Source organism: Pseudoliparis swirei, chromosome 19 (genome assembly GCF_029220125.1).
Source record: "Pseudoliparis swirei isolate HS2019 ecotype Mariana Trench chromosome 19, NWPU_hadal_v1, whole genome shotgun sequence".
Lineage (NCBI taxonomy): Eukaryota > Metazoa > Chordata > Actinopteri > Perciformes > Liparidae > Pseudoliparis > Pseudoliparis swirei.
The window spans coordinates 2,303,649-2,325,774 of record NC_079406.1 but is presented as its reverse complement, the minus strand read 5'-3'; the positions used below and the strand labels follow the sequence as shown (position 1 = coordinate 2,325,774).

At 45.4% G+C, this 22,126-nt stretch overlaps 3 protein-coding genes across 3 annotated transcripts; all 3 read left to right on the top strand.

Moving 5' to 3' along the window:
- The first annotated feature begins 2,791 nt into the window (after window positions 1–2,791).
- Window positions 2,792–9,063, top strand: tmsb2 (thymosin beta 2). Its single transcript, XM_056440093.1, has 3 exons — window positions 2,792–2,956; window positions 4,027–4,131; window positions 4,951–9,063. Exons 2-3 carry the CDS (start codon window positions 4,032–4,034, stop codon window positions 4,986–4,988), a joined length of 138 nt encoding a protein of 45 aa, XP_056296068.1. The 5' UTR covers window positions 2,792–2,956; window positions 4,027–4,031; the 3' UTR covers window positions 4,989–9,063.
- A 2,827-nt stretch (window positions 9,064–11,890) lies between these two features.
- On the top strand, window positions 11,891–13,883 carry LOC130210110 (protein Wnt-8a-like). The gene is made up of 5 exons (XM_056440092.1): window positions 11,891–11,956; window positions 12,076–12,214; window positions 12,522–12,647; window positions 12,763–12,905; window positions 13,040–13,883. Exons 1-5 carry the CDS (start codon window positions 11,942–11,944, stop codon window positions 13,604–13,606), a joined length of 990 nt encoding a protein of 329 aa, XP_056296067.1. The 5' UTR covers window positions 11,891–11,941; the 3' UTR covers window positions 13,607–13,883.
- A 453-nt stretch (window positions 13,884–14,336) lies between these two features.
- Window positions 14,337–15,818, top strand: LOC130210086 (protein Wnt-8a-like). Its single transcript, XM_056440067.1, has 6 exons — window positions 14,337–14,351; window positions 14,442–14,571; window positions 14,682–14,701; window positions 14,788–14,944; window positions 15,045–15,187; window positions 15,261–15,818. Exons 1-6 carry the CDS (start codon window positions 14,337–14,339, stop codon window positions 15,816–15,818), a joined length of 1,023 nt encoding a protein of 340 aa, XP_056296042.1.
- Window positions 15,819–22,126: the final 6,308 nt, after the last annotated feature.

The following is a 22,126-nucleotide window of genomic DNA, read 5'->3' as shown; positions in this document are numbered from 1 at the left end:
TGTTCCCTCGTCTCCTGTTCCCTCATCTCCTGTTCCCTCATCTCCTGTTCTCTCATCTCCTGTTCTCTCATCTCCTGTTCCCTCGTCTCCTGTTCCCTCATCTCCTGTTCCCTCGTCTCCTGTTCCCTCATCTCCTGTTCTCTAATCTCCTGTTCTCTCATCTCCTGTTCCTCATCTCCTGTTCCCTCGTCTCCTGTTCCCTCATCTCCTGTTCTCTAATCTCCTGTTCTCTCATCTCCTGTTCCCTCATCTCCTGTTCTCTCATCTCCTGTTCTCTCATCTCCTGTTCTCTCGTCTCCTGTTCCCTCTTCTCCTGTTCTCTCGTCTCCTGTTCCCTCATCTCCTGTTCCCTCATCTCCTGTTCTCTCGTCTCCTGTTCCCTCGTCTCCTGTTCTCTCGTCTCCTGTTCTCTCATCTCCTGTTCTCTCGTCTCCTGTTCTCTCGTCTCCTGTTCCCTCGTCTCCTGTTCTCTCGTCTCCTGTTCTCTCGTCTCCTGTTCCCTCATCTCCTGTTCTCTCGTCTCCTGTTCTCTCGTCTCCTGTTCTCTCGTCTCCTGTTCTCTCATCTCCTGTTCTCTCGTCTCCTGTTTCCTCATCTCCTGTTCCCTCGTCTCCTGTTCCCTCGTCTCCTGTTCCCTCCTCTCCTGTTCCCTCGTCTCCTGTTCTCTCGTGTCACGCTCAGCCACTGTGAAGCTCTACTCGCTATTAACACTCACGTGTGGAAGAAACTGTGTTTGGAAAAGTGTGAATTCTTTTTGTTCTCACATTAGTGACTCGAGCTGCTCCGAGCTGCTGGCTCCGTGCTGAGGGATGAGCGCCCCCTGGTGGACGGTACCGCTCTGTGCAGCTCGGTGCCTGAACACTTCTTTGAGAGTCCTGTGCTGCCATCATGTGTCAGGATGATATATATATATATATATATGATAGATATACATGTATATATATATGTGTATATATATATATATATATATAATTATATATATATATAATTTGTTTACTATATATAGATGTATATATATATATATATATATACATATATATATGCTGTCTGCTTTGCACGTGCCTGTTATATTTCAGTTAAAACATTTATCTATCTTCAGAAACATCTTCAAAAGCTCCAGGCTGACACAGAACCTCAAACAGCTCATCACTGTCACAGAGACGTGAAGCCAGTAAAGGTTCTCTGGTCTATTACAGTCCACCAGAACCAGAACCAGTGGTCCGCCGGTCTGGTCCGATAGGTCATCGGCTGCTGCTTGACATTTATAAACGTGCATCTTCGCCTCCGAGCTTCTAATATGACAACATTTCACACAGAAAGGTTAATAGGAGAGCTCAGGCAAATTGAGATAAGGTCAAAGCTCTTCAACTCCAAACACACACACACACACACACACACGCACACACACTCAGCATCCCAAAGAAACAAACAGTTCAATAGAAAGGTATCTGAAAGGTTTGAAGAGCACCGACTCGTAAAAAATGTGTGTGTCCGTGTGTGTGTGCATGCGTGCGTGTGTGTGTGTGTGTCTGTGTGTGTGTGTGTGTGTGTGTGTGTGTGTGTGTGTGTGTGTGTGTGTGTGTGTGTGTGTGTGTGTGTGTGTGTGTGTGTGTGTGTGTGTGTGGCGGTGGAGCGAGGCCCCATGTTGTCGTCAGTCAAGGCGGTTGAATGCAGTTCCCGGTTTCAGCCAGCAGATGGCGCTGCAGCCGGCTGGTGAGGCTCCTGTGTGCAGGCCACGCAGTGATATGACGTCACACGTTGACAAATTGTATCATTTCAAAAGGATGAGGTCAGGTTGACTGGGCTATTTATTCTGAGATTACCCCCCCTCCTCCTCCCCTCCCCTCCCCCCTCTCCCCCCTGCATCGACAGGCCTTAACGTCCTAAGACTGGAGAGTGACTCAGCAGAGGTCACGACCTTTTGGTGAACATGTGACCATGTTGAATCCCAGCTCAAACACATGTGGGCACATATTTACATTTTCTAAATGAACATTTTTTGTTTGATTAGGAACATAATGACGCTATATTCTATTTATTTTCACTTAATTTTTGTGTTTTATGTATTTTCACGTTGAGCTTTGTGTATTTCTACGAAGACCCGACTAAGGACAGAAAACTATCTTTGCGCTATAGATGCTGAGGCATGTGTCCCACGCTATACACGTGCACTTATAAATATAATATAGAATAAAGTCACATCTCAGTCCCCAGATGAGTTTCATGATATTTGTGTTTTCTTCATGTCTTCTAGTCTATTTATATATTTTTAAAGCCCTTCTAAGGACGACCACGTCGCTTTAGCTCGGGCTATAAATGTTGTGCGTTGTGGCTCTGCTCCACATACGTGTTCCTATAAATATATAAACGCCACATGAAGGGTATGAATGTGAAAGGATATAAACAATCTCCTTATAAATACCCTCTGACACACTTCCAGGATGAGGAGTATATTATAAAAGTCCATCATATCATCCGTGTTTGAAGGAGCCCTTTGACCCCATGTATGGTCACGCCTGCCATCAGCGTATGAGTGTGTGTGTGTGTGTGTGTGTGTGTGTGTGCGTGTGTGTGTGTGTGTGAGCGTAACGACCATATGATTGGCTCTTGAGATCCTTATTCCAGCTTCTCATGCAGTGACCCGCTCAGCAGAAATGCTGAGTCATCGATCTATAACCTTATTTTTATCGTAACCCTGGTTCCCCTCAGCGGCTTCCTCTCCTCTTTTCCCTGGAGAGCATTCATATTGATGCCGTGGAGGAAGGCTGACCATGCTCTCTCTCTCTCTCTCTCTCTCTCTCTCTCTCCCCCCCTCCCTCTTATACCCTCACCCTAGATGCAGGCGGGCGTTCACACACCGGCAGATTCACTCAGCTTCCCTCTCCATCTCCGCGTCTCTATCCCTCCCTGCTCTCTCTCTCTCTCTCTCTGGATCTTAGCCCGCTGTTGAACACCGGTAAGAACGAATCCTCTCGCCTTTCATTATGTGTGTGTGTGTGTGTGTGTGTGTGTGTGTGTGTGTGTGTGTGTGTGTGTGTGTGTGTGTGTGTGTGTGTGTGTGTGTGTGTGTGTGTGTGTGTGCGTGCGTGTCTTTTTGGGGATCTCTGGTGCTGGAGGCAAACAAAGGGATCGGGGTGTGGCTGGATGAGAGGAGGCTGATGGCAGCTGAGAAAGAAAGAGGATGATGATGATGTCCAGGATGGTGATGATGATGATGGTGATGAGGCAACAATGTAGCTAATGTTTGGACTGAAAGGTTCACCGACTGAATTGAAGAAGATGAGCCGAGCTGTCGATGATGCAGATCCCGAAGGTGAAGAGGGAGGAAACATTTCTAAATTCTGGCCACGTGCCCGGCGTACGTCTCTCTCTGTGTGGAGCTCGTTCTGTTATCCTGCTCCACCCTTCAGATTCAGATGAGTGGAGGATGATTTTACAGTGACTTGCTATTTTTTTTAAAGAAAAGAAGAAGAGGAGGTCTGGCTCCGGGCTCGTGGGCTCATCCCCACAGCCGAGGTCCAAACAGGCGAGACCGAGTCGGACCGAGCGGTCCCGCCTGAGGCCACACAGCAAAATATATGACTGCAGTGGACGAGGAGGCTGCAGGGGTGGAGAGAGAGAGAGAGAGAGAGGGAGGGAGAGGGGATGCGTAGGAAGAGAACAAAGACCTCGTCCTCGCAGAGGGACAGAGACAAAGGGAGGATGATGTAACACATGTCAGCTACATGACGGTATTCTGGAGAGATGTGTGAGTGTGTGTGAGGCGGTGACCACTAGGGGGCGTCCGCCGGGACTGAGCCGCACATGGAGGACAGCCACTCCCTTTATGTGCAGTGGAGCGTGTGAAAGGTCAAAGGTGTGTGTGTGTGTGTGTGTGTGTGTGTGTGTGTGTGTGTGTGTGTGTGTGTGTGTGTGTGTGTGTGTGTGTGTGTGTAGGTGTGTGTGTGTGTGTGTGTGTGTGTGTGTGTGTGTGTGTGTGTGTGTGTGTGTGTGTGCGCTCAGGTGTTCTTCTCTCGTATTTCGCAGCCAAAATGTCCGACAAGCCCGACTTGACCGAGATCGCCAGCTTCGACAAGGCGAAGCTGAAGAAGACGGAGACGAAAGAAAAGAACCCCCTGCCCAGCAAAGAGAGTGAGTGACCCCCCCCCCCCCCACACACACACACACACAAACACACACAGACACACACACACTCACACACACCCTGCAGCATGTTGCTGTAGCTCCTCATCAACAATGCAGCAACATCAGCACAAGCATCCTCCTCTCACTGCTGACCTTCTCTTCCTCTTACCTTCCTCTTCTCTCCCTCTTCTGTTCCTCTTATGGTTCTCTTCTCTTCCTCTTCTCTTCCTCTTACCTTCCTCTTCTCTCCCTCTTCTGTTCCTCTTCTGTTCCTCTTATGGTTCTCTTCTCTTCCTCTTCTCTTCCTCTTACCTTCCTCTTCTCTCCATCTTCTGTTCCTCTTCTGTTCCTCTTATGGTTCTCTTCTCTTCCTCTTCCTCTTACCTTCCTCTTCTCTCCCTCTTCTCTTCCTCTTCTCTTCCTCTTCTCTTCCTCTTACCTTCCTCTTCTCTCCCTCTTCTCCCCCTCTTCTGTTCCTCTTATGGTTCTCTTCTCTTCCTTTTCTCTTCCTCTTCTCTTCTTCTTCTCTTCCTCTTCTCTCCCTCTTCCCTCCCTCTTATCTCCCTCTTCTCTTCCTCTTCTCTTCCTCTACTCTTCCTCTTTTCTTCCTTTCCCTCCCTCTTCTCCTTCTCTCCATCTTCTCTTCCTCTTCTCTTCCTCTTCCCTCCCTCTTCTGTTCCTCTTCTCTCCCTCTTCTCTCCATCTTCTCTTCCTCTTCTGTTCCTCTTCTCTCCCTCTTTTCTTCCTTTTCCCTTCCTCTTCTCCTCCTCTCCTCCTCCTCTCCCTCTCCTCCTCCTCTCCTCCCCCTCTTCTCTCCCTCCTCAGCCATCGAGCAGGAGAGGAAAGGCGACGCCACGCCTTGACTCCGGAGCCGTGAGGAAGAGGAGGAGGCGCCCTGAGACGCCGCGGCGTAGACGAAGCACTTTCTTTTGATCATCACAGTATTTCAATCTCTTGCGTTTGTCTTCGGACGAGGGTGCCCTCGAGCTCCCTGGGGTGCCATATGTCGTCCTCACATGGGGAGGGGGGGGGGGAGGGGGGGGTTCTCGTACCACTTGGGTGGAGAAGACAGAAAAAAAACAACGTTAGCCGGGGTGCCTGTCTATAGCACTGTTAGCCTATGAAGCTAACACGTCTTCAATATTGCCAAACGGGGGAGGGGTGTAGTGACGTGGCCCAGAGAGAGAGAGACGGCACCCGGCTATGGGGGGGGGGGGGGGGGGGGGCGGAGTCCAATCATGTGGGATGTTTTTCTTATTACACTTTTTACTTTTTTCTTGATGAAATAAATATGAAGACATGGAACCAGTCCGCCGCGCACGTTGCCGTCTCTTATGTGTGCAGACTCTCTCGTGAGGAAGACGAGGGTTTCTTCAAAGGCGGCTTTCCATTGGCCTGTATACATACAATATCAAAGTATTGCAGAGTGTGATTATGTAAGTGGATGTATGGGCGTGGATGGAATGCACAAACAGGGAGGCCATGTGTATTTTACAGGAAACATTTAAAAACACTTATTTTTATACCTTAATTATAATGACTCTGAAGTCGAGGATATTATGAACATATAGCGCGGATAAAACGGGACTTCTCTTTTTGTTCTCTGCACATAAATATTCACAGTGTAGCTGATAAATTCGATCGGCTAAAGAATCTGTTATTCAGGCTTGAGCAGCAGAAAATTAATGTGGACTTTATACTTCTCTGTGAAACGTTTCTGACTGACCAAAGTCAGGAATTGTTTACCCTCCCTGGGTACAACTTATATTGCAAAAATCGCGTTAACATGAAACAAGGTGGCGTGGCAGTATATGTTGCTGAGAAATACATCTCCAAGGATAGAGTTGACATTGGTGTGAATATCGAGGGAGAGTTTGAGTCCATTTTTGTCGAAGTCCAATTAAACCACAAGCAAAAGCCATTTCTTGTTGGCGAGATATACCGAGTCCCAGGCACTAATCAGTCTCAATCTATTGAGCGATACGATACTATACTGTCGCAGATCCAGGACAACAACTTTGTTAACGTTGTGATCGGGACGGATCAAAACTTCGATCTTTTGAAAGTTGATTCCCATCAACAAACTTCGACATTACTGGACTCCTTTTTCGCTTGTGGTATTATGCCTACGATTACAATTCCCACAAGAATAACTAAATCTAGTTCCACTCTCATCGACAACATTTATGTTAACCAGGAGAACATCTGCAACTTGATCTCCTTTGTTATTTTTTCTGATATTTCAGACCATTTGCCGTGTCTAACGCTTATGGGGGAACGAAATAAGGTTAATGAAAAAAAGCAGCCTCTCGTTATCACATCGCGATCTGTCACTGATCAAAAGCTGCAAGATATTAATCATTCTCTGTCCAATGTTGACTGGTCTGACCTACAAAACATGACCGTAGACGAAGCAAGTAACGCAGTCACTCTGGCATTTATAAGCATACTGGATCATCACGCCCCTACGAGAACTGTTCGTATTTCTCGCAAGCATGTTATGAGAGAACCCTGGATGACGGTGGGTCTGATGAACTCAATACGCAGGCGTGATCGTCTGTTCAAACTCCAGCTGGGGAAACCAGACAGTCATCCTGCGCGGGCAAAAGTTCTCACCTACAGAAATATATTAAACAAAGCCAAACGAGACGCAAAACAATTGTACTACTCTAACCTCCTCAATGAATATAAGTACGACTCAAGGAAGACTTGGCGAGTGATTAACTCAATCATTAACAAATCCAACGACAAGTCTCGTATCTCGGATGTATTTTATGTCAATGGCAAAAAGGAAGTTGACCCTAAAAAGATTGCAGATGGGTTCTGTGAATATTTCGCTACCATAGGTGCGAAATATGCAGACCAAATTGAATGCTCTGATCACTCGTTTGCTGAGTATCTTGGTCAATCATCCACAATTCAATCGATGTTTCTTAATCCTGTCGACCCGGATGAAATTTCTAAAATAATAAACAGCTTTAAGCCAAAGAAAAGCGCCGGTCACGACGGTATCAGCATGAATCTAGTCAAACAACTTGGTCAATCGTTGGCCACTCCTTTATCACATCTTGTAAACAAATCATTATCGGAGGGAGTTTTTCCTGATGATATGAAGATCGCTGAAGTGATCCCCATTTACAAAGCCAAAGAAAAGCTTTACTTTACTAACTATCGTCCAATATCTCTGTTGCCAAGCTTTTCCAAAATTTTGGAAAAGGTCGTTCATAAACGACTGTACAGCTTTGTTGCAAAGCATAACTTGTTATACGGAAGCCAATACGGCTTTCGACCAAAGCACTCGACTGAGAACGCAGTCACTGAGTTTCTGTTTGACACCTACACTGCACTTGAACACGGAGAGAACACTCTGGCATTATTCCTGGACCTTTCTAAAGCTTTTGACACGATCGATCACTCAATACTTTTTTAAAAACTGAGCCATTATGGTGTTAGAGGTACGGCACTCGAGTGGTTTAAAAGTTATCTTCGTGGTCGAAAACAATATGTGAAATACAAGGGGTTCAAATCAAAATCATATGATATAACTTGTGGAGTACCACAGGGTTCTGTATTGGGACCCCTGCTATTTATATTGTACATAAATGACCTTCCAAAAGTCTTAAAACGTGTTAAAAGCATCCTCTTTGCTGACAACACAACTATCTATATTTCATCGCAGGACCACCATAACTTATATCAAACTGCAAATGAAGAGCTAAAAATTGTATCTGATTGGTTCAAAGCGAACAAGTTATCTCTAAATGCACAGAAAACTAATTATATGCTAATAAATAAATCAAATAATCCCCCAGATCAAGATTTTAGGCTTGAGATTGACGGGGCTAATGTCTCAAAAGTCCAGTGCACCAAGTTCCTTGGTGTCTATATTGACGACAATCTGCGCTGGCATCAACATATTGACAGCTGTCGGAAGCGTATACGAAGCGGCACATTTGCCCTGCGCTCCGCAAAAAATATACTCTCAACAGAAAATCTGCGTTTGTTGTACCACAGCCTTGTCCATCCGCACCTCTTGTATTGTAATATTCTCTGGGGATCCGCAGCTAAAACTCAGGTCAAATGTATCGAGATTTTACAAAAAAGGGCTGTGCGGATCATCTGCAACGTGAAGAATAATGAACACACTGAGCCGCTTTTTAAGAGATTGGGCATTCTGAGATTTACAGATCTACATTTGTGTCAAACAGGAATTTTTATGTACAGATTTATGAATAATAATCTGCCACATAATCTGTTACGTATGTTCACAAGGAACACAAATGTCTACGACCACAACACGCGGCTGCGTGGTGGCATTCATATAAATAAACATACAGTCGACATTGTATTTAAAAGCTTCATCTGTAGAGGTCCAAAGCTCTGGAGACAAATTCCGGACGAGGTCAAATCGGCATCCAGCATCAAGGCATTTGGTTCTCGCCTTAAACACCATCTCACTTCTTTTTCAAAGTTTTTAATATTGATATACAGCCTGGCGGCACAGTACAATAGAGGAAAACTATTTAAAATAAAATGTATATACATAATTTGATGTTCGTGATATTATTTTTATTTATTTTTTCTAAGTTATCAGTAGTTCACATTTGTCTTTTATTAATATTTTTACTATGACTGTTTCTTTTTCTTTTGGTTTTCTTTTCTTTTTCCTATTCTGGTTTTATGTTGTTGTTGCTTGTACGACATTTTATGTTTTCATCCATTAGTGTGTGTACTGTCTGTGTGCCTGTAGTAGTAGTTGGTAGGGGGGGGGGGTGAAAGGCTTCGGGGAGGGGCCGTCCAACTCCTCATCTCAGAGGAGCCTACAGACCTCGATCTTTGGACGGTCCTCCATTCGTACATTTTTTTTCTGTTGTTAATGTCTGCCAGTATGTACACGTTATGTATGTACTTATGGAAAATAAATTACTTACTTACTTACTTACTTACTTATGACAACACACTATATCAAACACATAATCATACGTAGATAAGATATAATACACTATGACTAAAGCCTGATGAGGAGAACGTGTTTCTCCTTCTCCTTTGACTCAACATGGCCGCTCTCGTCCGCTGATTCTTTTATTTTAAGTCTTTTTGCTTGGCGTTAAAAATTAAAGGAAATTCCCATAATCGGTTTATTGCACTTTCAAGCAAAGAAATAATAAGAATAATCAGGGGTTATGATGATTCCAGCTTCTCAAAAGTAAGTATTCTTTAATTGTCTTTAGTCTGTTTTGATAGTTCATTTAAACACATTTAGGTTTTAGGATATGTGAAGACCTCCCTCTGGGCTCTGGGGGGTTATGGCTATTACATTTTTGTTTTTACTCCACTATTTTCTGTCGTTTTATGAAACGAGCCCCACTGGATGTGATTCATAAGTCACCAACAACAGCAGCAACATCACAGAAGTGAAGACCTAGCTGAGCTTAGCAGCCGAGGAACGTGATTGGCTGACAGGCGAAAGGGGGCGGAGACATATTGTGAGTGACAGATTGGTTAAAAGCAGGACTGTAATAGTACCACCATAAAAAATAATATTTAAAATAAAAGAAATAATAAAAAATAATATATATATATGACTTTCAACTAAGAATAAGATCATTGCATAAAGAAAAACTCGTTTAATTATTTAACTTTTTTTTGTTACTCTCCTATAATAACGGAAATGCTTCTTATCATGCATTTATTGTATTTGAATATATTTCACCCATCGGTCCTTTTACAGCCCGACACATCCGACGTGGCGGGCTTGGCGTCAGCAGACCTGCCGCCATCCCGGCCTGTCAAGCCCGTCACCTCGGAGCCTTTATTGCTCCGCTTCTCTCACCTCCCGCGGTCATAAATCACTGGTCCGCGCGCCGCGGGCGGCCCGATGTGTCGGGGATGTCTGTTGGAACAATTTAATTAGCGCGCATTTTGACTGCATGTTATTTTAAGCGCCGTGTGTACGCGGATGGGGGGGGGTCGACACCCGCGCGCGCGCACTGCTCGGTGAGTGGCTGAGCTGCAATACACAAAACTCACATAGAAAAACACAATCTTATTATTATTATTATTATGATCAACTTTACGTTTGGTATGTGTTATTAATTAGGGAAATAATGACGTCGACACACGCCTCAACTTTTCTGATTAGTCAATGAAATAGATTTCTTTAGATGACGTAACGAGAGAGAGTTTCGGTGTTTTTAAGACACGCCCACCAGCTGCACGGCGCACTATTCTACTCAGGTTATTAACCCATTAAAATCATCAAATTATGAGGATTGATTTCGCGTCGTTCTGCGTGTTGTTGACGAGGTGTCGAGGGGCTCGAGGGTTTCAGTCGTGATATCTAATTAGTGGGGATTGTCCTCACCTCCACCTCCGCGCCTTTGCGGGGCCTCGCCCTGCAGCCTCTGAGTGAAGTGGCGTTCAAGGGATCGTGAGTGGCTTAACGTGCATTTGACATGTGTGTAAGCTGTGATGTTAATCACTGCTACACCGTTCTGATCACACAGGGCAGAAACTGGCATGATGACGACTGCTGATGATCGCAGTGATTATGGAGGATAAATCAAGGATAATTACAATTAATCCCAGATCTCATGAACTGGATGATTAACATTAATCTATTTTTTATATTGTTTTATTTAAATATATAAATCAAAACCACCTATAGGAAACTAAATAGATGAATACAATGATAATAATAAGACATAAAAAGCTCTTATTTGTAAATTCCAGACTGTTTTCACACCGATGGTTTCCCAGGGAAACATCTATTATCCTTTTATCAAGACGATGCCAAAGGGTGTGTGAGCTCAGTATTTACATGACTATATACCATCAGTTCCTGAAAGACTTTATGGCTTTGTCTTCTCCCCCTGGGGCACATGGTGCCATTTCCCAAACGTCTCCAACTACACATGAAGCCTCAAACTCGCATTTTTTATGATAATACTCAACAGTTAAAATACCAAAATCTAACTTTTGCTATCAGTTCTGCATTTCTGGAACCATATTTAATGTCTTATTGTGTGCGCATGCGTCGTGGCCTCAGCCCTTCTTCAAACCCCTCAACAATAGACCATCCAACAATTTGATAGATGCCTTATAGGATTCAATAGGCTTTACTTATGGCTGCCTATTTGTCATAATGGACCTGAAACATATGATTAATGTCCTCGTGCCGGATGATGACGTACACACGGCATATGGAGAGCGTCTCCGGATCGGAGCTCCATGGGAACTGGCAGGTGAATGAACGAAGCGGCTGGAGGAGTGTCTGCGTCACTTCTTTGAAGTGCACCGACGGCTCCCATTTGTCTGCGTGACGCAGGCCATCGACGTCGTGGTCGTGGAGCTCATTTTCACAGTGGAACGTTACCTGCGGGACAAATCTGTCAATCAATGGGAGGAGGGGGGAGGGGGGGAGGGGGGGACGTATATATATCATCAGCGAGGAGTCTGACTCCAACTTCAGTCGCCCTCCTCACAAACACACACACACACACACACACAAACTCTCTCTCACACACACACGGTCCTCCTCTGGGAATACAGTTATGGGACCTTTGCATCTGCTTCCCACCGTGGTGCTGTCCATGTGCTGTCATGCGCAGTTCGCATTAGCGTGGTACGTGGCTATAACTTTTTGGATGCATGCATGTGAATGCCACAGTGTGTGTGTGTGTGTGTGTGTGTGTGTGTGTGTGTGTGTGTGTGTGTGTGTGTGTGTGTGTGTGTGTCTGTGTGTGTGTGTGTCAGTGACCTTGGATTAACGTGGCTATCCGGTTTTCTTTCCCATAGGACGGTGAATAATTTCCTTATGACGGGACCGAAGGTAAACGCACGTTCGGTTTGGATCCATTTGGGCACGAGGTGCATGGCATCTCTTTTGGATGACTTGGTGATGGAGTGTATTTACTAACTGTGTCCCTCGGTGTGGTTTCCTCTCCCAAGGCGTTCCTCACCTATGCCGGCAGTGTGCAAGTGGGCGCGCAGAGTGGGATGGACGAGTGTAAACACCAGTTCGCGTTGGGGAAGTGGAACTGCCCGGAGAACACGCTCCAGTTGTCCACACACAACGGCCTCCGAAGTGGTAAGATATGATCGTCCGTACGTCTGTGTAATATGCTGAGTGGCAGCATTGGAGGGTGGTGGGTTCAATTCCAGCGACAATTCCAGGGGGGGGGGGGGGGGGTCCGACTGGACACACATGTACGCCGGTGACTCCCTGGAACCACATTCATAAAACACTAAACATACCCGACATTATTTCCTTATTCAAGTCCCTGCACTGCCTTTTACGCACGGTTTACGCGCCTGTTACGCACAGTGCCTTTGCGCATTTATGGTCCCAAATTGGAATCGCAAACATATACTTTTTTTTTTTTTACTGATTGCAGCCACGAGGGAGACGTCTTTTGTCCACGCCATCAGCGCGGCAGGGGTGATGTACACGCTCACCAAGAACTGCAGTATGGGAGACTTTGACAACTGCGGCTGTGACGACTCCAGAATCAGACAGACAGGTACATGTCTATATGGTTTGCACATCTAACAGACATGCCTCTGTTTCATAGACATGTCCGGTCTAGTTAAACACGTGTTTTCGTGAGAACTGAATGTGCATTGTTGACTCCCCAGGTGGCAGGGGCTGGATTTGGGGAGGCTGCAGTGATAACGTGGCGTTCGGAGAGAAGATCTCCAAACTGTTCGTGGACGCGCTGGAAGGTGGGCACGACTCCCGGGCAGCAGTCAACCTGCACAACAACGAGGCGGGCAGACTGGTGAGAAGTGAATGTCATATTGGTTGTTATTGATTGTTTGGGCTATATGCAATTATTTGTCTAACTCTCTCTCTCTCTCTCTCTCTCTCTCTCTCTCTCTCTCTCTCTCTCTCTCTCTCTCTCTCTCTTGGCAGGCTATCAAAGCTACCATGAGGAAAGCATGCAAGTGCCACGGGGTGTCCGGAAGCTGCAGCATCCAAACCTGCTGGATGCAGCTGGCCGACTTCAGAGAGGTGGGCAACTACCTGAAGGTGAAGCACGTGCACGCGAAGAAGCTGGAGATGGACAAGAAGCCGGCGCGCGCCGGGAACAGCGCGGACAACCGAGGGGGCATCGCGCACGCGTTCCGGAGCATCGCCCGCACCGCGCTCATCTACCTGGAGGACTCGCCGGACTACTGCGTCAAGAACCGGAGCCGCGGGTTCCCCGGCACCGAGGGCCGCGAGTGTCTGAAGGGCAACAAGAGCGTGTCCCAGTGGGAGCGGAAGAGCTGCCGCCGGCTGTGCTACGAGTGCGGCCTGCGGGTCGTGGAGAAGCGCATGGAGGTGGTCAGCAGCTGCAACTGCAAGTTCCACTGGTGCTGCACGGTGCGCTGCGACCGGTGCGTGCACGTCGTCACCAAATATTACTGCGCGCGTAAAGGCGGCGGGAGGAAACCACACAATAAAACCAAGCGGCGGCACCGTGCGCGCGGGCACTGATGGGCCACGTGTGGATTATATATATATATACACACACACACACACACATATATATATATCCTTCCCTTTTCATGGGCATCATTCTGTATAGGAGAATGTTGTTTTCATCTCGCCGCCTGGAGCCTTTTTAATGCACTTGATCTTATTGATTTGATAATGTAAATAACTCTTCACGCATGCTCACTGACTTCTATGAAGTCTGGAACGTATATAATATTGTACATGTATTTTTATTAATTAAAATGTGACCAAATAAATATGTTTTAATCTACCAGACGCATGACTCCAAACTGAGTTTTGTATATTGGGGTCCTGGTGTCACGCAGACCTGCAGGGGAAGAAGATAAACGGTTGCCTAATGCCACCCTTTGATGTGAGCTGATAGGCGTTTCCTCAACTCGTCGACCAATCAGCTGTCTCGGACCCTCGGGGACAAAGAACAAGAGGTCCATTTGTTCTTCATTCAAATAAAAGAGAAAGTTGCAGCGCGCGGGCCCGAGAGAGCTCGAGACTTCCAGGGGCGCCATATAGGTGAAAAATGGCGCATGCTTTTTTTTGGCTCCTGCCTCTTTTATACAAAACGTGTCCGGGATATGCGTGGTAAGACACACTATTTGCCGGTATCTTCTCTTTGTGTGTGTGAGTGTGTGTGTTTGTGTGTGTGTGAGTCCATCATTGGTCTCATTCTTCATCCTCCATCTTTCCCCTCAGGGTGGCAAGTAACTTCCTTATGACCGGACCCAAGGTAACTACCGCCAGACAAGTTCAGTGAGATACCGTTTCTTTCTGAATGCGCACCGGGGCACCGACACTAACGTCTCCGGCAATCCTCCAGGCCCACCTCGCGTACGCGCGCAGCGTGCAGGGCGGCGCGCAGAGCGGCATCGACGAGTGCAAACACCAGTTCGCGTGGGACCGATGGAACTGCCCCGACTCGGCCACGCAGCTCAGAGGACTGAAACGCGGTAGGTTGCATATTGTACATATGACTCATATATTTTATTGCGTGAAGAATGATATCCTAAAAGGCAGGAAAGAAAAAATGGCATGCGTAATGCGCGTAAAATGTGTCCAGGATATACAATAACACAGGACGTATAATATGACATAACACGTTGCTTGTAGAGGAGCATTTTATTTGTGTGTAACGACATTAAAGGCACACTGTCTGTATGTTTTAGAGTTTTATTTGCCTCTTTTCTCTCTCATCAGCCACCAGAGAGACTTCTTTCGTCCACGCCATCAGCGCCGCGGGGGTCATGTACACTCTGACCCGGAACTGCAGCCTGGGAGACCTGGACAACTGCGGCTGCGACGTCTCCAAGAACGGGAAGATCGGTGAGCTTCTAAGTAAAAAACAACAACCACGTTACCAATACCATAATCCATGCTGTGCACATGCAGTGTTTATGGTGTAAACGTGGTGTGCGGTGGGCAGGCGGTCGCGGCTGGCTGTGGGGAGGCTGCAGCGACAACGTGGACTTCGGGGAGCGGATTTCCAAACAGTACGTGGACGCGCAGGAGACGGGGCAGGACTCCCGGGCCGCCGTCAACCTGCACAACAACGCGGCGGGGCGGCTGGTACGTTCTGTCCGAGGCACCACGTGACATCCCCTTTAAGCGGGTGCCGGTGGTTAACTGTGGTTTCCAACAGGCAGTGAAGGCAACGATGAAGCGCATCTGCAGATGTCACGGCATGTCGGAGAGCTGCAGTGTCCAAACCTGCTGGACGCAGCTGTCCGACTTCAGAGAGATCGGCAACTACCTGAGGAGCAAGCACGACCAGGCGCAGAAGCTGGACGTGGACAGAAAGCGCATGCGCGCCGGCAACAGCGCGGACAACCGGGGCGCCGTGGTGGACGCGTTCGGCGGCGTCGCGCAGACGGAGCTCCTCTACCTGGAGGACTCCCCGGACTACTGCCGGCGGAACACCAGCATGGGCCTGTACGGCACCGAGGGCCGGGAGTGCGTGCAGCACGGAGACGGGCTCACCCCGTGGGAGAGGCGCAGCTGCCGCCGGCTGTGCCACGAATGCGGCCTGCGCGTGGACGAGCGGCGCGTGGACGCGGTGAGCAGCTGCAACTGCAAATTCCACTGGTGCTGCACGGTGGACTGCGACCACTGCTCCCAGGTCGTCGTGACGCACCTGTGCGCGAGGAGGGAGGGCGCGGACGGGACCGGCTTCAGACGGAGGTACCGAGGACCCAACTGACCAAATAAAGAAAATTACAAAATTAAAAATATATATATAATACATATACATATATATAATACATATATACAATACATATACATATATTATATATATAATACATATATATATTATACATATATATTATATATAATACATATATATAATCTATATATAATACATATATATATTCTCCATCTATATTATATAAATATATATATTATATATATATATAAATATATTATATATATGTATAATATACGGACTAAAATATCCTATCTCTAAATATTAGAATATCATGAAAAATATACTAGTAGGGTATAAATGAAATCTTGAATATTTAACGAAACTCAACCTACACCTTTCCTGAGCCTTGACAAACAGCTCAAGCTGTTTTTTTTCTTTTTTTCTGATTTGTTTAAAATTTTTTGCTTTTTATGATTTTTTTTTTTTGTTTTCTTTAAATAATCAGCAATATAAAAGAATATAAAAGGCTAAAAAGCAATATTTCAGTTGTTTGTAATGAAGAATGCATGACATTTTTTTTTTTTATTATGCAAAAAAAAAATAAAGAACTTTATCACAATATTCTAATTTTCTGAGACAGTCCTGTATATGTTATATATTATATATATAATACATATATATATATATTATATATAATACATATATATAATATATATAATACATATATATATTATATACATTATAAATATATATATAATACATATATATATTATACATATATATGAATAAATGTGTTTATGGGTCTATCACCATGCCTACGTCGCAGTAAAGGCCCATGTTAAGATGTTAAATGTCGCTTTGCACTTTTCACATCTCATTGTATAAATGCTTGAGTGTCTATTTATGAAGAATGTGTTTTGTTTCATTAAAAATAAAAGTTGTAAATGAAGCCTTTCTCACTTCAGTCAGTTTTTTGTTTGTAGCTTAGTGAATGGAGTTTATGACAGGGCACACAAGGTTCTATTAGAATGAGAATGGAGGGAATACACTTAGCGGAGGATTACATGGATAACATGGTGCCGTTCGCACCTCGCCCAAAGGTGTTGATCCGGCATTGATCCTCCATCGCTTTGATGTCGACGTGTATTGATGCCATTCAAAGGCTTTTTAAAAGACAAAAAGAAGAAGAGGAGCATTTCCACCGCTAGAAGTTGCTCTCCGGGCCGATAATCCCCAACTAGTCTTTGTCGCGGATGCAAATGTCTCCCGACATATCAAAGCGTGCGAGGCGCCAAACTCCACGAGCGGAGTCGCATTGAAGTCCACATCGTGAGCGAGGCGTTTGGAAACAAGCTCAGTTTCCTCCACGGCAAAAGTTAATTCCTAATCTTTATAATTTGCAAGTAATTAGGCCTCCGAGAAGGGGCCCGTGGTCTCCGCCCCCCGGCCCCCTCCGTGTCTAAAGAGCCATTCATGGGGGCTCCTCTACCCCCCCCCCCCCCCCCCCCCCACACACACACATACACTCCCTCCTGTATCTTTCAGAGATCTTTCTCCCAGCTGGATGCGTCATAAATCTGCCACCGACTCAGCTGAATGAGTGATGGCATGGATATTACCTTCGTGAGGGGGTCCGTGCCTGGAGGGGAGAGAGAGAGAGGGGGGCTGTCCCACTAAAGCAGGAGATAGATTTCAACTTCCAGCTTCGATTATCTTTAAACATCCTTACTATGACAACTTCAATTTTATATATTATCCTCTATATGCCTGCAGCTGTTTATACTTGTATGTTGTTGTTGTTGTTGTGTATTTTATTCAGTCAATCAAATCAAATACAATATTATTCAATATAATATACAAAATAGAAAGACTGAAAAGGTAAAGGTAGAAGCAAAAAATGCTTATATATTCCTATTCTAAATTATTATTAAATGAATCAGAAAATTAATATTAAATAAAGAGAAATAATGAAGAAAATAATAAAAAAACAATATATATATATACACACACATACATGCATATATATACACACACATACATGCATATATATATATACACACATACATGTATATATATATATATGTATACATATACACACATACATGCATATATATATATGTATACATATACACACATACATACAGACATACTTCCACATACATCTTCCATATAAATACATTTCAATCACACACACACACACACACACACACGCACACCTATGTCTTGTTAAAGCTGCCTGAACACAGAGAAGTTTCTGCTCTGTGGATCATATCTGGCCAATGAAGCGGAGCGTCGGCACGTCGCCGCTGTTCCAAAACGCCGACACATTAATAAAGCCGGTAAACCCAAATCCCGAGAGCAGAGGGAACCGGTCCCGCCCCCACGGACCCTCCCTCCCTCCCTCCCATGTGTCTGTTTGCTCGGGGATGTCCTGGCCTTCCCACGCCGCCCCGCGGTGCGTTAATGAAGGTTTTTTCTCGCCGCTCCGCCCCCTTTCCCTCTGCTCTCCGCTGAGTGCGTTATTGGGTCCATATCGGGCCGCGTGATGCTGTTGCTATGGCTGCGCATCGCCAGGAGATGCTCAGGTATTCATCCTGTTTTAAGAAACTCGTTGGACTTGAAAACAAAGTCTGCGTTAACTGAATATCACCCGTGTTAAAAAGTGCTGTGTAACTGTGTGTCAGGCCTAATCCACAGTGGCAGGGTGGTGGCTTTCATTGGGGAGGTATGTTTCCCAATCAGGACGGAGGAGGAGGAGGAGGAGGAGGAGGAGGAGGAGGAGGGTCGATCTCACAGAGACCCCCCAGGAGGACTCATGTATTCAGCCCAGACATGCCTGGGGGTCTAGAGGGGGGGGGGGGGTCTGAGCGTGATTGATCATCCCTCCTCTCCGCCGCCCTCCTCTCTCACCTGGGTGTGAGATGCCGAGAGGTCGCGGCCGTGGAGCCGAGGCCCGCCTCGCGAGTGAAGAGACTGATATCCACGAGCAGCAACGTTCACGCAACGCTTATCCACCTGTGCAGACAGAAGCAGGGTCCACACACACGGGGACCGATGGGCGTCCAGGACTTTAAACCAAATTTCTATCACCAAACATTTTGAAAAAAAAAGTTTTAAAAAGTGAGAAAATGTCTTATTTAAACTAACTGAGAATTCAAAAGCATCCAGTATATAAACTTAAATGAATTAATATAGTCAATAGTTTGATTGAAAGAATTAAACATTGATGTCTTTTCGGTTACGGTGCGTTCACTTGCAGCGCGGAAAAAAGTGAGAAAGATGACACCGGCTCATATGTAGAGCGTCATTCTTTTAAAAAGCATATCAATTATTTTAAACTCAGCGTGAAAGCACATATGAATACAACAAATAGGACTTTTCCAAAACTTTGGGGATTTTTCCAGGCCTGGAAATAACCATTTGACAAATTCCAGGACTTTTCCATGTTTCCACGAGCGTAGGAGCCCTGAATAAAGAGTCGGCATCAAATCCCATCAGGATTCTAGTGAGATCAAATCACACTTTACATTGTTTGGGAAATCTGCAATAAACTCACATTAAGATCCAGTCACACAAGTTTGCACAAATAAAAATATAAAGCGGCGTCCGCAGCGTGTGACAGGAAGTCAGCTCTGTGTTCAGAAAAGGAAACAGAGATATCATTTATATCACACGTTAAAACCACAGGAACCCGTCGACGCGACAGACGAGGACCGAGATGCTCATTTAAAGGTCAGAGAGGTCATATAATATATATATATATATATGTGTGTGTCGAGGACCTCCAGAGCAACCAGAACGAGAAGCGTCGAGCATGAGTTCACACGGCGTTCCCTCTCAGGTGGAGGTTCTGGGCTGGAGTCCCCAAAGTCTGGCCGGCTACATGAGGACGGTGAGCATCGGAAAAGATTAAATATAATGTTTTCTTATCTTCTGTAACAAGTGAATTATTGTAGTTAAGATTAAAATGTGTGACCGATCATATTTCAAGGTAGTTATGAATCCAGACATCCAGTTAGAGTAATGTGTGACGTCTTCTCAGCTGAAGTTACCCGGCTGCGACGCGCTGGTGATGAATAACGGCATCAGTGGAGCAGAGTTCCTGGTAAGTTTGTGTCTGTGGATGCGTTTACTGAAACGCTCAATTAAAATGCTTAATTCTGGGTAAATATTCAAATCTATGTCCTCCAGGGAATGACGACGTGGGACCTCAGTGTGTTCCCCAGCCTCTACGTCCCGTAAGTCACACTGAAAATATATTAAATCTCCTCTCAACAAACTGTATTTACCACCAAAGATATTGCTTGTGTCTTCATAGATTAGTTGCCAAGGTTCAAAGTGACATCAACAAGGGGAGCCAGACGAAGGCCTTTGGGTCAAAGTAAGACAACAGATCTAATTTTACAAATAATGTGAAAATATAACAACAACAACAACTACGTAGAACTTTCTCATTTCAGATCCGAGGCGCAAAAGTACCCAGAACAAGGTAAATATATGATATAAAGCCACCTTTCCTTATTGGGCCTGATGATACTACGAGTTTATTTCCCAACAGTACTTGACGAGGAGGAAGAAGACTGGGAGTCTGATGAGTGTGTAAGTAATAAACCACTTAATACAAACTTCAGCGTCAAATTAATCAAATGAAGTGACGCATAACACAAGCAATACATCACCAGGCATGAAAACGGGTCAGGGGTGAAAAAGGTGAGAAGGATAGGCGCACGGGGTGCTGGTGACTTCCACGCTTCTTTTTTGTGGCGTGAACCATCTTTTTTTTTTTTTTTTTTTTAAAAAATTCCATTTCGCCACTCACTCTCTCTCGCGCGCGCGTTGCAGTGCACAGCTTGACTGAGGAGCAGGCGTGCGCTCTGTCCCCAATCTCATAAAACCGGCGCCGCCAATGACCCCCCTACCCCAAAACAAAAAAGTCACCTATTTTTGTTTCAAAACGGCGAATTTCGCCGAAAGGTGAGGGATTCTCATGCTTGATCACATGTGTGTGTGTGTGTGTGTGTGTGTTCCAAGCACACAAGCGAGCCATGACTTCTATAACTGATGAGCACAAATGAGATCTAGGGGGCTTTTCTGTGCAACCACACACGGTAATGTCAATAAGTGGCCACCAGAGGGCGCTGTTGTCAAAGAAAAGATGGCTCTAAATCCAAGAGATTTGCACTTTGTTCACTGGGTATCTGGGAACATGTCACATTTATTTCACAACAACAACGTAAAACACATTTCTGTCACACGAGGAGAAACGAGAAGGAGGAGTCGCTTTGTTAAGTTCTTACTTTAACCGTGTTGCTGTATCCGGAGGGTCCGGATCCCAGCTGGTACGGAGGAAAAGTGACCAGACGGGACGCGGAAGTGGCCCTCAGAGAGGTGAACAAGGTCAGCTGCTGCCTCTCAACGTCTCACCCTCCTCAGACACCTGACACACACACACAAAAACACTTTCCAGGCTCTTATCTGCAATATCGCATTAAAACTCATTCGATATTTGTGTGTTTTCTTGAGGACGGGGCCTTCGTGGTGAGGCGCAGCTCGCAGGGCGCCACCGAGCACCCGTACACCCTGATGCTGCTGAGAGGAGGCAGGGTGTACAACGTCATGGTCCGGAGGCAAGGCGGCCGCTTCTCCCTCGGCGCCGGGATCAAACGGACCACGGTAGACTGGACAAATGCTGACGCCGTTCATTAGATAGTGACGGGAAAGCCGAGTCTGCGTTCACTTATGATCAAATGAAAAGTTCACGTCACGAGGTCCCTGTCGTCTTGTTTTGTGTGTGTGTTGTAGAGTTTCCCCGGGCTGGAGGAGATGATTACCCATCACACACACACCCCTCTGCAGTTCAATGATGGCACGGACCGGTGCTGCCTGCTGCACCCGGTGGGACTCTGACCAACGCCAGGACCAGCACCAGCACCGGGCCTCATGCGGGTGCCTGCGTCTGACAGGGTTCATACGCATGGTGACCGATGGATTTCTATAACTCTTCTAGGACTTTTAACCAAATTCCCATGACCAAACTTTGTGAAATCTCGGTGCATAACATGAAAAAGTGAGAAAATGTCGTATTTAAACCAACAAAGAGAATTCCAAAGCATACAGTAAATAACCTTAAAGGACTCAAATGAACGAGAGACAATAGTTTAGATTAAAAGAATAAAACATTATGTCTTAGTATTGCAGCTGCTCACTTGCAAAAAAATAAATAATAAAGTGAAAGATATTTTTATATATTTTTTTTTTTTTTTTTTTTTTATATATAGTAATTTAAAACTCAGCGTAAATGAACATATAAATATAATGGAGAATAATGGAAATAAGCATTTTAATATTATTTATATCATTTT

Excerpts from the sequence above, each read along its gene's own strand:
- tmsb2 (XM_056440093.1), top strand. The coding sequence starts at position 4,032 with ATGTCCGACAAGCCCGACTTGACCGAGATCGCCAGCTTCGACAAGGCG. Across the intron at positions 4,132-4,950 it reads CCCCCTGCCCAGCAAAGAGA|CCATCGAGCAGGAGAGGAAA; the intron begins GTGAGTGACCCC and ends CTCCCTCCTCAG.
- LOC130210110 (XM_056440092.1), top strand. Across the intron at positions 12,215-12,521 it reads ACACAACGGCCTCCGAAGTG|CCACGAGGGAGACGTCTTTT; the intron begins GTAAGATATGAT and ends TACTGATTGCAG. Across the intron at positions 12,648-12,762 it reads CTCCAGAATCAGACAGACAG|GTGGCAGGGGCTGGATTTGG; the intron begins GTACATGTCTAT and ends TTGACTCCCCAG.
- LOC130210086 (XM_056440067.1), top strand. Across the intron at positions 14,572-14,681 it reads GCTCAGAGGACTGAAACGCG|GATATACAATAACACAGGAC; the intron begins GTAGGTTGCATA and ends AAATGTGTCCAG. Across the intron at positions 14,945-15,044 it reads CTCCAAGAACGGGAAGATCG|GCGGTCGCGGCTGGCTGTGG; the intron begins GTGAGCTTCTAA and ends TGCGGTGGGCAG.